The 14,725-nt window shown below is 43.8% G+C and overlaps 1 protein-coding gene and 1 non-coding gene across 4 annotated transcripts in view; both read left to right on the top strand.

Annotated features, from left to right (window-relative positions):
* Window positions 1-1,245: 1,245 nt before the first annotated feature.
* TRNAR-CCU (transfer RNA arginine (anticodon CCU)) lies at window positions 1,246-1,318 on the top strand. Its single transcript has one exon. It is a non-coding gene; the product is annotated as a tRNA-Arg (tRNA).
* A 565-nt stretch (window positions 1,319-1,883) lies between these two features.
* Window positions 1,884-14,725, top strand: part of LUC7L2 (LUC7 like 2, pre-mRNA splicing factor) — a 70,474-nt gene continuing 57,632 nt past the window's right edge. Inside the window, exons 1-2 of one of the 3 annotated variants that reach the window (XM_087820988.1) lie at window positions 1,884-2,029; window positions 4,916-5,036. In XM_087820988.1, the coding sequence (XP_087677114.1) occupies window positions 1,892-2,029; window positions 4,916-5,036 (259 nt within the window). In that variant the 5' untranslated portion in view covers window positions 1,884-1,891. Of the gene's footprint in view, window positions 2,030-4,915; window positions 5,037-12,711; window positions 13,079-14,725 lie in introns of those variants that run through there. The other 2 variants (XM_016205107.2, XM_016205111.2) reach the window with 2 other exon arrangements.

Genomic DNA, 14,725 nt, shown 5'->3' with positions numbered 1-14,725 from the left:
ACAGGGAGAGATTCGTTCATTCATATAAAGTCATACTAGTTTCCTCTTCTGTTGATTCTGGAAGCGTCAGGACTCTGGCCAAAATATGAAAGATTACATAAAGTTGGCCCAGCCGGAGCGGCGGACCTGACGCCGAGGAGAGCCTGTTCGGGGGGAACCCTGTGTCCGAGCAGGTGCACTTGGCCCGTGTGGAAGTGGGGGCGCTGACGGGTGACCTAGCTGTAAAAAATATAACTTACACAGGTAACCTAGAGGAGCCCAGAGGAAGTGAAGTGAATTTTAACCTTGCCATATTGACCACTAGGGCTAGGGAAATGACCGACCTGGACTTCCCAAAGGAACTTGAAGCCCAAGAGGTAACACAGACGGTTCAGGTTTCAGACAGAAGAACACGGGTGGCGAGGACAGTGAGCGAGGTTCAGACCCGCAGCAGGCGGTGAGCGTTAACAGCAGTTAGGGCTGAAGGTGGAAACGGGTCAGTCTGGGCAGGGTCCAGGAGTCGGGGCTGCATTCAAAGGCAATGGGGAGCCACTGCAAGGTGGTAATCAAAGGTTAAGTTCACTGAGTCTCAGGTAAGTGACTTGTCCAAGTTATACATACAATTAGGAACGGAACCAGAAAATGAACTAACTCCGAATTAGTCCTAATTAATTCCTACTGCATTAAGTACTAATTCCCCGCTGTCCCCTGTTCATCACTGAGCCGCCAATTCAGACGACAAGGGACGCAAGTCTTCCCCGCCACTGGCTCTGCGGAAACGGCCTCAGCCCTTCAACCGGAAACAGAAAATCGCCGCTGCGAGCGCCCCCTAACGGCGGGCGAGAAGCAAAGTGAGTCCGGAATGGCGCAGCACCGGAAGGGGCCGGCGGTTTCCGGTGAAGACCCCACAGAGCAGAGGCTAAAAGGACGATTCTCGGGATTCGGCCAGTGTGTCCAGCGTGCTCGGCTCCGCGGCGTCGCAAGCCAGCTTCTGCGCAGGCGCGGGACCACCACGCAGGAAACGCGTAGGCAAAACCGTGCACGCGCCCGTCCCACCCGTTGGGCGCAACCGTGCGGTTTCGAGGGAAAAGCCTTTGGAGCTGTGTCGCAGCCCTTTGTTCTCTTAACTACAACTCCCAGCATGCCTGGTCCCTCATATTGGTAATAGGTGTGGTCTCCCAGGATAGGTTAAACAGGAGCTTAAGTGACAATGACGTACCAAAGAAAAAAAATTGAATACGTTGTTTTAGGGCGTCACTCACAGAAGCCCCAGTGGCCTAATGGATAAGGCATTGGCCTCCTAAGCCAGGGATTGTGGGTTCGAGTCCCATCTGGGGTGGTAAGGCTTTTTTTTGTTTGTACTTTCTTAAACAATTAGAGCGAAATATGCTAACTTAATTGTACTTTTTAAAAATAAGACGTGCATGTGAGGTTTTCCTAGGTGTTTGGTTAGTTCACTAGGGTCGCATACTCCCTTCTTCCTCCTCTGATTTTTGGACGTCAATACGTTGAGTTTTGTTATTCCTCCTAGAAAGAACATCTTCTCAGCGTCTTCTGTTCCAAATCGACACTCGTTCGCGCCAGGCTCTCATTTTCTCGAGGCTCAAGACGTCGGTTAGCTAATGCCACCTCCAGTGACGCAGTCAGGAAAGGGCTTCCTTCCCCTCGCCGGCCTTTCTCCCAGCTCGTCTGCCACGCTCGGCTTTCCTTTGCTTTTTCCTTAACTCCTTAGGGCCCCGCCCGGCGTTCGATTAATAAGGCTCCGCAGAGACGGGAAGTGAGACACGCTCTGGTTTCCGATCCGCGAGGGGAGCGGGCAGAGTGGGTCCGACCGTACCATCCAGCGGCTGGGCTTGGGGGTGAGCCGGCGGGGCGGAGGGTGCCCTACGGCACCGGCTCCGAGGACGGGAACATGGCGGCGCTCGGGCCCCCGGCGCGCACCTTGCGAGGCCTCCTACGGGAACTGCGCTACATGAACGCAGGCACCGGCCGACCCTATCGCGACACCGCAGCCTACCGGTACCTCGTGAAGGCTTTCCGCGCACATCGGGTACGGAAGCCTCGGCCGCGTGCTGCAGCGCCCCTTCCCCGGGTGGGAGGGGGAGCGCGTCTGGGCGCGCGTAGGAAGCGCGGGGCCCGAGCGCCTGCATTTCTGAGCCGACCCCGCCGATCCCCCCACCCCCTCCCCGACCCAGGCCCTCCCTAAGCGCAGGTCCGTGCCCTCACCCAGGCACTGACCCCGGACAGGCCAGAGGGCGGGAGAGCAAAGTCTCCCGGGGTGGAGCCGTCCACGAGGATGTCATTGGCTGCCTTTTGCACGATCGGAGGGGACAGTCCGAGGAAACTGAGATGAAATACAGGGGGAAAGAAAAGGCGTACACGGCGGAGAGTTGTAGGGTCACTAGCCACAGCATCTGTCCCTAATAGAGCTACTCTCAGAAACAGTTTTTGAGGCAGAAAAGAAAACTGTAGCAGGATATGGAATATTGGGAGCTTCCTGAAGAGCAGAAACTGTTTTACTTAAGTTGTATCCCCTACACCATTTAAGCAAATGGTGCCTTGTAGAGCAGAACTAGAAACTTGTAATGAGGTAGTACTGTCATTTATGACATTAACGTGATATATGACCAGATACATTTTTTCTTCTGTAGCTGATAAATATGGACATATGGGAAAACATACTTGACAGATTCCTTTGTGAAATCCACACTCCACATGCCCCTCAGGCAAGAGCAATGGAAGGTAGTTTCATTTTTCAAATGAGACTCAGGACAGTGACCCTTTCAACGACATGTATAAGAACAACTAAAATCTAGGTTACCTAGTTCCCAAATAAGAGTCTTCCATTAATTTACCACCTTTGAAGTTGTGGGTCTAGCTTGGAGAGAGGTTGCAACCGGTGTCAGAATAAATTGGAGAGTCAGTTTAGGCTCTATGGAAGGAAACTTACTGTCCTTTGAACAGTGTGGGAAAGGGGAGACCATTAACCTAAATATTGAATTTCTGAGCCATGGAAGTTAGAATGTAAAATGTTAGAACTAAAATTCAGCTAATTTTTAAAAGGCCACAATATTAGGGATTTCTAGGAACTTGGCTAAAAACAAATGAGATGCACATGGGTCTTGTCTTAAAAGAAGTTTACAATCTGCCTGAGAATCATCCATGTGATGAAGCACTTAGAATAAATAAGTGCTCATCCTTGGCCGGTGTGGTTCAGTGGTTAGTGTGTCGGCTGTGCAAGGAAGGATTGTGGGTTGGACTCCCAGTCAGGACACATACCTAGGTGGCGGGTTCAGTTCCCCTTCTGGTGTTTTTAGGATTCAACCCGTCTCACATCGATGTTTCTCTTCCTCCCTCTCTAAAATAAAAATTAAAAAAAATTAAGTTGATTAAGCAGATGAATTCTATTTTTGAGCAGCTTATGAGTGGCATTTTCACATATGTGATCTGCACATCTTAAACCACACTCTATAGTTTTCAGATTCCAACCCTAGATATTTAAATAAAGAATGGGGATTCTGTAGGCAGTGGAGCCAAAGATTAATCCACACTGGAGAGGACTCAAGTCATTTGAGGCTATGCTCGCATCTCCCATCTCAACCTTCCTGCCCCTTTCTCACAACCTCAGAACACAAAACTAGTCAAGTGAAGGACAGTGGACTAACTCCCTTCATCTGGAAATTCTGATGAAGAAAAAACAGGGTTTAGAGTCATTGAGGACTTAATATGAATATATGTATCTTTTATATGTAAAACTTTCATTTTGTTACTATTGAGGACAAAACTATTATTTTACAGACAAAATAAGTTTTAAATTTTCATTGAAATGAAAGGCACATGCCAAATTAACCAAAGCGCACAGTCACATAAGCAGCCCTTCATTTGTTTGAAGGGGAGAAAGTTCTACATTATATTTCTAAGGTGACATTAATGACCAGTGACCTGATTATAGTTCCCCACCTCTGCCATTAACCAACCAGCTAGCCTCTCTGGGCTTTAGTTTCCTCATTTGTAAAATGAGAGAGTTGAAACTAGATGACTTTCTCCCAGTATTAAAATGTGCGGTCACTCGATGAAACACCTCAGTGAAACTTTGTAAAACTCATTTTTCCCCCACCTTTTTAAAAATTTATTTTTTATTTTTAATATATCTTTATTGATTTCAGAGAGAGGAAAAGAGACAGAAATATCAATGATGAGTCATAGATTGGCTGCCTCCTGCACACCCCCTACTGGGGATCCAGCCCACAACCAGGACACATGCCCTGACTGGGAACTGAACCAGGATCTGGATCATTAGTTGGTGCTCAACCGCTGAGCCATGCCAGCGGGGCTCCCCCACCTTTTATTTTTTATTTTTTAAATATATCTTTATTGATTTCAGAGAGAGGAAAGGAGAGGGAGAGAGAAACTTCAATGATGAGAGAGTCATTGATGGGCTGCGAGCCTGCAACCTGGGCATGTGCCCTGACTGGGAATCAAACCCCAATCTCCTGGATCCTAGGCCAACACTCAACCGCTGAGCCACACCCGGCCGGGCTCCCCCACCTTTTAAAAAGTTTTTTATTGATTGATTTTAGAGAGAGAGAAGGGGGAGAAGAGGGAAAAAAAACATTGACTTGTTGTTCCATTTACTTATGCATTCATTGGTTGCTTCTTGTATGTGTCCTGACTGGGGATTGAACTGCAACCTGGGCATATCGGGATGACACTCTAACCAACTAAGCTACCTGGTGTAAAACTCTTCAGTTAACTGGAGGTCAGCTTTCCTAAGCATCAACAATTACAGAGTTCCTCTATGTATTAAGTATACACAAATACATATTTTTATTTCCTCTGTGCAATTTTCTTTCCTTCTAGAGAATGTTTATTAAATCTTACTCTGTGGTCTTTAGCTGGGCTGTTGATAGAGTATCTGACTTTTCTACTTCTCTAGGTCACCAGTGAGAAGCTGTGCAGAGCCCAACATGAGCTTCATTTCCAGGCTGCTACCTATCTCTGCCTTCTCCGCAGCATCCGTGAACATGTGGCCCTTCATCAGGAATTTCATGGCAAGGGTGAGCGCTCAGTGGAGGAGTCAGCTGGCTTGGTGGGTCTCAAGTTGCCCCATCAGCCTGGAGGGAAGGGCTGGGAGCCATGAAAATGGAGAGATTCCTTGGATGCTGCCTTCAGACAAGAATTTAATTATTTCTATCACTATGTATTTACCATTAAATTTTATTTAAAGTTTAGGGGTTTTCTCTGTAATTTTGTTGGCCAAGTGTTTCTTATGGAGGTTTCATCTTTACTCTCAGTGAATTTATTGAACTTCTTACACTAAGCTGATTGATGTACTGGATTTATTTTAAAAATTATTAGTATTTTTATTTTAAAATAATGCAAGCCTATTGTAAAGGAATTCAAATGGTATAGACATAAAATAAGAGCCCTCTTCCTTTGTCCCTCCCTTCTCCCTTTCCCATTCCCAGGTGGTAACTATTACTAACAGTTTGGTGTGCATCTTTCTAGATATTTCTTATGCATATACAGACATACAATTATGCATATATACTTTACTTAAAATATACAAATATCATGTGTTAACATCCTGGCAGGAAACAGAAGGCACACTCAAATAGGGTTACTGAGGACAGGTTATGAAGAGATATATAAAGTCGTGGCCTGAATTAAGGTCAACAGGATGGGCTAACTACAGTGTGGTGCTATTATGGGGTGGGCAAAAGTAGGTGAATAATAATAAATGATACAATAATAAGTAAATATAAAAATAAACTGTTTCCCATACTCACAACTGTAAACCAACTTTACCGACTCTATTACTTCCCTAGGCCTGACAGAGGTGACCCTTGGGTATAAGAACATGGCCACCACTCAGCTATAGGCCTCAGAGAGAGAAGGAATATACTGACTTCTCTCTCCCTCTGCATTCTGCATTCCTCTCCTCATCTGATCAGCAATTTCTGCTGCTTTAAGGCTCTAACTTCCTTCTCCCCCTCAATCTTCACTGCCTCCATCCTAGTTCAAGCACTGATAATCTTTTGGTTGAACTATTAAACTAGTCTCCTAAATGGCCCCCTTGCTTCTAACATCCTGAATTCCTCAAATAAAAAAATTATTCTTCCTGTGAACTACCAACAGCACTTTTTCTGTGCCCTCTGTGGTATATGTCAGTTTCTTCTGATATTACGTAATTGTAGACATGTCTTATAACCTATTTTTCCCTGGTCTGTAAAGTCCTTAAGACTAAGGAACATGTGTCATTCATTTTTGTCATCTCAAAAGCACCTGCCACAGTGACTTACACATAGCATTATTCAGTCGGTATTTTGAATGCATGGCTCAGTTCTGCTCACTACAAGGAGTACAGTCTGAACGGAACTCTTTACAAAGCATTGCCCCATCTCGCATTTATTCAATCGAACAGATCAAAAACTAGAAATGTTTAACATACTTTTCTTTCCCCTACTTTGTTTCATGGCATGGGTATATTATTACTTAAAGATGTTTTGCTAAAAGAAGGAAGCTAAAGGATTAGGATAGGTTGATGTTTTGATTTCTTTTGTTATTACACTATTATATATACAATAAATAACATTTTATAGAAGGAAGATTGAGGCAGAACTGCCTAACAAGGTAAGAAATATTTATTATGGGTTTGAACTCATCTAGACCTAGGTTTTCATCCCACCTTTATAATTTACCAGCTATGTAACCTTGGGCAGGTTAGTTGACTTGAGCTGGTTCCTTTTGTAAAACAAATGCCAACAAGGTAGTAGTAATAAATGAGAATAATGTTTACATAAAACATTTGCACAGTACAAAGGAGTGTCTGGCAAAAAGAAAATCTTATTTTCATCTTTTTACTACAATCACTCTTTCATTGTGAACCCTTCTCTAAGCCCTATTGCCACCAGTCTTCTGGAGTATAGACAGGTTATTATAGTTTAAAAAATTCACTCGGGCCCAGCAGGGCGTGGCTCAGCGGTTGAGTGTTGACCTAGGACCCAGGAGATCGCAATTCAATTCCCCGTCAGGGCACATGCCCAAGTTGCGGGCTTGGTCCCCCAGTGAGGGGCATGCGGGAGGCAGTCGATCAGTGACTCTCATCATTGATGTTTCTACCTCTCTCCCTCTCCCTTCCTCTCTCTGAAATCAATAAAGATATATTTAAAAAAAAAAATTCAGGCCATTTCTGTCCGAATGTAATCAACCTGTACCTCTTATCAAGAATTAACTGAACTCAGTGTTAGAAGGAATTGATTCTGGAACATGAACTGTGTTGGTGATAATCTTTCTAGACTGAGAAGGGCCCAGAACTAGGGAATCCTGAGGTGTTGCCCACTGTGTTAGCTTACTACCCTCGTTTCTGATGTGGTACCTACTTTATCACATTCTTTGACTTTGCTCTTATCTTTTCTCCTTTACCTTCAACTGCTTCCTCTCACTGAATTCTATTAGCATTTAGCGTATATTTAGCATAACTCAAGGTGCTTCCATCTAAAAACAACTTGGCCTCTAACTCAAATGCCTTTCAGCTACCTTCTCTTGTTCCTCTTCACAAATGAATGTATTCAGTGAATTGAGTTATTTCCATTCTCACGTTTTTAAACTTACAACTTGTATTGAGGTATAATTTAGATATAATAATTATACTCATTTTAAGTGTACAGGTCAGTGAATGCACCTGTGTAATAACCACCCCAATAAAGCTACAGAACGTTTTCACTGTCCCCAAAAGTTCTCTTGTACCCCTTGGCAGTCAACCCCCCTTCTCCACACCTGACCCCAGGTAACCACTGACTTGCTTGCTGTCACTATACGTTAGTTTGGCCTGTTCAAGTATTTCATCCACATACAGTCATATAGTATGTGCTCTTTTGAGTTGGCTTCCTGCATCTCTTCCCTGGACCACTGCCCTCCCTAATTGGTCTCTCTAACTCCAGATTGCTCTCCTCAAGTCAATCCCATTTACCATTCTCTGGTTTACAACCCTTCAAAGTTAAACATTAACAAGGGCCTCCAGGATCTGGCCCTTGCCAAATCTCTCAGGCTCATCTCTCTCCTTTTGTTCCACAGTTTCGCTAAACTGAAATTCAGCTCTAGGGGCCAACCATGGTCTTTCAGCACTTCGCTGTTCCTTATCCATGGAACTCTTTCCCCTCCACATACCCCCTTCTCTAGCGAATTCCTGCTTATTCTTCAGGTCTCAGGTTAATTTCACTTTCTCTTCTTCCTTCAGCAAGCATTTCTGAATGCTTTCTATGTGTTTGACACTCGCCTAGGTATCCTTTCACTCTTAAAAATGGAAAGTGATATTTTTCAAGCAACAGGTTTGTGTATACTTACTGCTTTTAATTCCTCTGTCTTTAATAGACTAGCTCTCAGTTCGGGTTTTGCTGTTTCTCCTCTCCATATACTTCAGATGTTTATACATTTTGACTCTCCTGTTTCTGGCTATATAAGGTACCAAGTTATTAGTACTTTGCTTCTCCCTTGTCTGAGTAAGTGTTAGGGATACAAATACAAACCTGATGATAAGAATAAAAGGTTCCCATACTAGGATTATGTGTGTGTGTGGAGGGAATCTAGTTTTGAACTAAAGGTAAGTCAATCTGTGTCTAAGTTTTTAACTCACCCAACTAAAAGATACATCATTTACACAGAATTTTTAAGTCTACATTTAAATTAACAGGAACAATGTTTATAAAATTTAATAGTAGGTATGTACTGATGCCCAAGAAGAACTACAATATTATATTACTATATAGCCTTTAATTATTTACTATAGTTTATAAATTACAGCAATATGAAGAATTATCTGCTCTGGATGCCTAGCAAAATAAGTATTACTTATATCCTAATTTTTAATTACCTAGTTTCTAGCTTGTATAAATTATATACATATATAATTCCTATACATCTCTTTTCAAATGTTCAACATACAAAGATAATCAGACACATAAGAGAACAAGACCTTATAAGTAAAAACGAATAGGAACAACAGACAACAGAAACAACCACAAAAAACTTAAGATATTCAATTAGCAACTCAGATTACAAAACAATTATGTTCACTGGGGTCAAAGAAGAGCGAAGTTTGGGAATTTCATCAAGGGACCAGGAACTCTAAAAAATAACATAGCAGAATTGAAAAGAACCTAGTAAAAATTCTACAATTGAAACAAAGAATTCAATTGATGAATTTAACAGCAGACTAGATACAGCTGAAGGGACATCAGTTCACAGATTCTAAAAGCCCAATGAATTTCAAGTGCAGTAAGTAAAAATAAATCCACACCCAGATACATTACAGTAAATTGCAGAAAACTAAAGGCAAAAAGTACAAAATTGGAAAGCAGCACACTATCTTCAAAGGAGTGGCAGACCAAAAGCTGGTTTCTTAGGGGGAATGAAAGATAAAAGGCAGCAGGAGAGAGAGAATCTATGCCAAAAAAAGTAACTTCCAGCCGAGAATTCTATACCCAATAAAAATACTCATCTGGAATTAAGAAAGGCAAAATAAAGGTCTTTTCAGATCAACAAAAATGGGAGAGTTTCTCACAGGCAAGCACAAAAGCAAACAAGCAAGGCAGGCAAACTTCTGTAAAGAGCCAGGTAGTAAATATTTTAGTCTTGCAAACCATATGGTATGATATCTGTCACAATCACTCAACTCTGCCATTGTAGAGCAAAAGAAATCACAGACAATAGTAAATGAATGAGCCTGGCAGTATTCCAATGAAACGATTCACAAAAATAGGCAGTAGGCTAGATTTGGCCTGTGGACTGTAGATTGCTGACTCCTATCTTAAAGCTTAAACTTCAGACAAAAGGGAAATGATCCCAGGTGGAAAGGCAGAGATTCCACAAGGAACGAAGAGCAAAGAAAGTGGTAAATAAACATCAGTTATATGAAACTTGGTTTCTAAAAACACAACTAAAATACATGGTAATAAGAGCATATAACAAGAAGTTAAATGGAGTTGGTTTTCTTTCTATAATTTGGTTTTATTGATTTTATTTATTTTTAATCCTCACCTGAGGATATTTTTTTCCATTGCTTTTCAGAGAGAGTGGAAAGGAGAGAGGGAGAGACAGGGGCAGTGGGGGAGAGAGAGAAACATTAGTGTGAGAGAGACACATCCTTCGTTGCCTCCCGTTTGGCTGCCTGCTGGGACCAGGGATTGAACCTGGACCTTCCAGTCCGAGAGCCAACACTCTAAACACTAAGTCAAACTGGCTAGGGCTGTTTTTGATTGATTTTTAAAGAGAGAAAGGGAAAGGAAGAGTGCAACATCGATGAGAGAAACATGGATCTGATTGGCTGCCTCCTGCAGGCCCCGTACTGGGGATTGAGCAGGCAACGTGGGCATGTGCCCTGACTTGGAATCAAACAGGTGACCTCTTGATGCATAGGATGTTGCTCAATCAAATGAACCACACTGGTCAGGGCTGGAGGTGGCTTTCTAGATTCCTTGTGTTATCTCTCCGGGAAGTGTAAAGGTACTGATGAAATTAAACTTTGATACATTAAACATGCCTGTTATAACTTCTAGGGTAACCATTAAAAGAATAAAAATGGAATAAAACTCCCAAACTACCAGAAAGGAATGATTAAAAGGCAAGCAAGAAAGAGAAAAATTAAATATAAAACATTCGAGACAAATAGACAAAATGAGTTTTTAACCCCAAATATAAGTAATTAAATGAATATAAATGATTAAATGTTTCAACTAAAAGACAGTGAGCCCTAGCCGGTTTGTTTGGCTCCATGGTTAGAGTGTTGGCCCAAGGACTGAAGGGTGTCCCGTTCAATTCCGGTCAAGGACACATACCTTGGTTGCCTCAGCTCCGGTCGGGGTGCATGCAGGAGGCAACCATCCATGTGTCTCTTTCATTTGGATGTTTCTCTCTCTCCCCCCCTCTCCTCCACTCTCTCTGAAAAGCAATGGAAAAAATATCCTTGGGCGAAGATTAAGAAAAAAACAAAACACGGTGAATATCAGATTATTAAAAATAACCCACCTAGATGCTGTTTATAAGAGATGCAACCAGAAAAGTTGAAAGACAAAGTTAAGACTAAAATCTCCTCATTAACATAATTATTCAACATTTTAGTGTTATTTCCCTCCTAAGGATATTACATATATCATAGATCATTCCTCTAGGACATATTAACTTGAACATTTTTCTTTTATTGTAAATAGTTTTCAAAGGATGATATTCCTAGTACTTGGAGTTGTTTGAATTTTGAGTTATCTGAATAACTGAATGGAAAAACTATACTGTCAGTTACTAAAGGCAATGTGATTCTAAAAATTTTATTGGCCCAATATGCATTTAAAGGGATTCAGGGATTACAACTGCAATTTCATGTTAATTTTTTGTGGATCGTGCTAATAAAGTTTAAATTCCAAGGTGATGCATATAAAATTTTAATGGAACACATCTTTAGCATTACTTCCTTTCAAAATATGTAGAAGTACCCATGTCTCATCTTAATGAATTTCTTCATTGAATTTCAGAGGGATGGAGGGAGAGGGAGAGAGAGAAACATCAATGATGGGAGAGTCATTGATGGGCTGCCTTCTCCACGCCCAGGGACTGGGGATCCAGCCTGCCACCCGGGCGTGTGCCCTGACCTGGAATCCAACCGGGATCCCCTGGATCCTAGGTGATGCTCAAAGCTGGGCCACGCCCGGCTGGGCATAATAGATTATTTTAAAAAGTTAAATCATCGGGCAAGGCTTTGGGTTAGGCACTTTGTTAGTTCATTGAGTCCTCACAACAGTGCTTTAAGGAATCGATGAGATTAAGAAATAAATTGCTGAAGGTCCCATCAAGGGTTTTGAGTCCAAGGTGCTGTCAAGCTATGAACCCACAGGCTTTCTTTTCCTTTGCTACTGATACAATAAAAAGAAAGGCCTTACCCTTCAAATTTCCTAAGTAGGAAAAAAATTCTATGCAAGATCACCTCCTCTTTCTCAGAATACTGCTTAATCTTTACAGTTTCGAATTTAGACTAAGGTTCCTGCTGTTATTTTAAGTAATGATTAATCCTAAATGGGTTACATCTCCTGTTTCCTAGTTTATTAATTTCAGGTGTTATTTCCTGAATTTGACTTATCCCAGTTCCGGGGGCTTAAAGTCTCTGTAGATGGAGGAAAACGACCGAGACGCCAGGTCCCCAGGGCTCCTTTTGTAGGGGGTGGGGCAGCGGAGAGAAAGGCGAGTCTCCGCGATTCTCAGTGGGCCCCTGGAACCGAGGGGGTCGGTCAGTAAGTACTCATCAGGAATACGCCCATCTTAGCCATTATGACTGCTAACCTCAGTCGAACCGACCCGCAAGGTCTCTACTCACTTTGGACTCGGTATAACCCTCTGACACATTTACTAATTTGGGTCTAGTTCGCCACAAACGGCTCCGCGAGGCCCTGTCCGACCAGCAGCCCGGAGCGTAAGGTTTGGCGCCTCAGGCGGATGCGGCTCCAGGTTCTGGTGAAACACCAGAGTCTCGCGATATCTGGAGGAGGGAGAGGGGGGCGGGCGAACTCGCGTGCACGCGCAGGAGAGCCGTTAGGGTGGAGCCCCTCCCGGGCGGGGCGGGCGGGGCTAGTACAGTTGGACGCCAGTTGGTGGAGGCCCCGCAGAAAACGACTAAGCGCGAGCAGCGTGCGCGCTCACGTCGCAGCGACCGCGGTGGCGAGCGGCGTCAGAGCTGGAAGGGGGGGCTGACGGCTGCTGGCGGGTGGCGGTGTAGAAGGCGAGAGCTTGCTTAGCCCTTATCACTTCTGTCCCAGGACTCGGACAGAGAGTGAGGGAACGGGGGCTACTGCCTTCCGCGTACGCGTCGTCGTCAGGAGCGCAGCCCGGACTCTGCTGTAAACCCTTCGGCTCCTTTTCCGCACGCCTCGAGGCGGCGGCGGCAACCGAGAGAGCGTCTCACCTTCCCTGAGCCCTTCCCCTTGTCCCCCCCGCCCGAAAGGGCCCGGTCTGCGCCCCAATCCCGCCCGTCCGCCCGCCCGCTACGCCGCCGCCATGTCGGCGCAGGCTCAGATGCGCGCGATGCTGGACCAGTTGATGGGCACCTCCCGGGACGGTAAGTCTCTGCCAGGGCCCCGGGGGTGGGGGAGGGGAGGGGAAAGGCGAGGAGAAGGGGCTCCGCGGGCGCACCTGGGCTTGTGTGTGTGGCTGAGTAAGGGGCTCCCAGATTGGTAACACGAGGTCCCGGCTCCGCTCCCATCCAATCAGAGCCGGGCAGGGGGCGGTGTCCGAGCGGATTGGCGGGAACTCCTGCCAATGGGGTTAGGCGGGGCCTTGGAGGCTGAAAGGAGAGTTTGAGCATTCAATGTTGACTTGGCCAGGACGGGAGAGCCCACGTCTCTCTTGCGTAGTAGGGCGGCCCGTTTTGTGGTCGAATTAGGTACCCGCGGGTCGCTAGCGCCTCCGCCCCCTGAACTGATCCCTAACCCCCAGCTTTGGGATCGTCCCTCGCCGCCGCCCTCCAGAGCATCCCGGGAGAACTGCCCCCACCTCACGCACCCCCTTTCCCTGGGTCCGGAGGAAACCTGTGCTATAGACCGAGTCCCAGAGATGCACTCTCGACCCCCCCAGGAACAACCATTCTTACGGAAATATCTGACCCAAACCATGGTTTCTTGAATGGGTGTATTTGGCCCCATTTTGTGAAAAAAATGTTATGGCCTGTTTTTTTCCGACAGACCTCCATTTTGTTAAACAATTTAATAGAGGCTTTGTTCAGTAAATATTGACAAATCTTGCATGTGCCCCAACTAGGACCATTGGAAAATGTGGTGCCCAGTGAAGTAGAAGTGAGGGAAACGATTCTTTTAGGCGCTTAGGTTAGAATTTGTATAGAAAACCATTAATTGCTGGGTATCTTTTTGTCATAAAGAGAATTTCTAAATAAGAAGATGAAATGCTGTTGCTTTTTTGTGGATGGTAATTAGTAATGTACTCTTTCAAATTAAACTTAAAATCCATGCTAATATGGAGGAAAGGTGTAGTTAATTAATTTGTTAAAAACAAAATAAAACACTTGTTTATTTTCATATGTTGCTTGTCCTGCAAATAGTTTCCTAGCCATTGAAGAAATGCTTTTTTTTCTTAACAAGTTATTTAAATTGCGTGACATAAAAGAAACGACACACTCTTAAATTTTAAGTCGCTCTTACAACTTTCTTGAGTGCTTTGCAGCAAGATATGTGAGTAGGTTTTTAAAAATTCATTGAATTCAAATATTTTTGGCAGTGCATATTTAGAATGTCTTTTCAGTATTCACTGTTCAGTTTTAATAAAAACCCATACCGGGAACTTTTCTTTGTAGAACACACAGACAAATAGGTGTAGATGGCGAACCTACTTGTAGTTCTGTAGGGAGGAGGGGAAGATTAGGACGGAAATGAATTTTATTTGTGTAGTAAACCCTTGAAAGTTAACATTAATTTAAAATGCCACCGGAGAAACTTCCTGTTACCATTTTTCACGTTTAGATAAGAATGTTCATTCCATATCTGCAGCATGTCTTAATACTGCTCCTTTTTTTATTACTAAGACGGATTGTGAAGGGGCTTAACATAGGATTTTTAGCTGACAGAATAACTAATCTTTGTAATAAAATTATAGAAATCATTTAATATTTACGTTACATGATCTTTTTAACCCTAGATGGATACCATATTTGGTATCTTCTGCATGGATTGAATTTTCTGATTTTATTGGGAGG

This window comes from Miniopterus natalensis, chromosome 10 (genome assembly GCF_054644295.1).
Source record: "Miniopterus natalensis isolate mMinNat1 chromosome 10, mMinNat1.hap1, whole genome shotgun sequence".
NCBI classification, from domain to species: domain Eukaryota; kingdom Metazoa; phylum Chordata; class Mammalia; order Chiroptera; family Miniopteridae; genus Miniopterus; species Miniopterus natalensis.
This window is presented reverse-complemented; position numbering and strand designations above follow the sequence as displayed.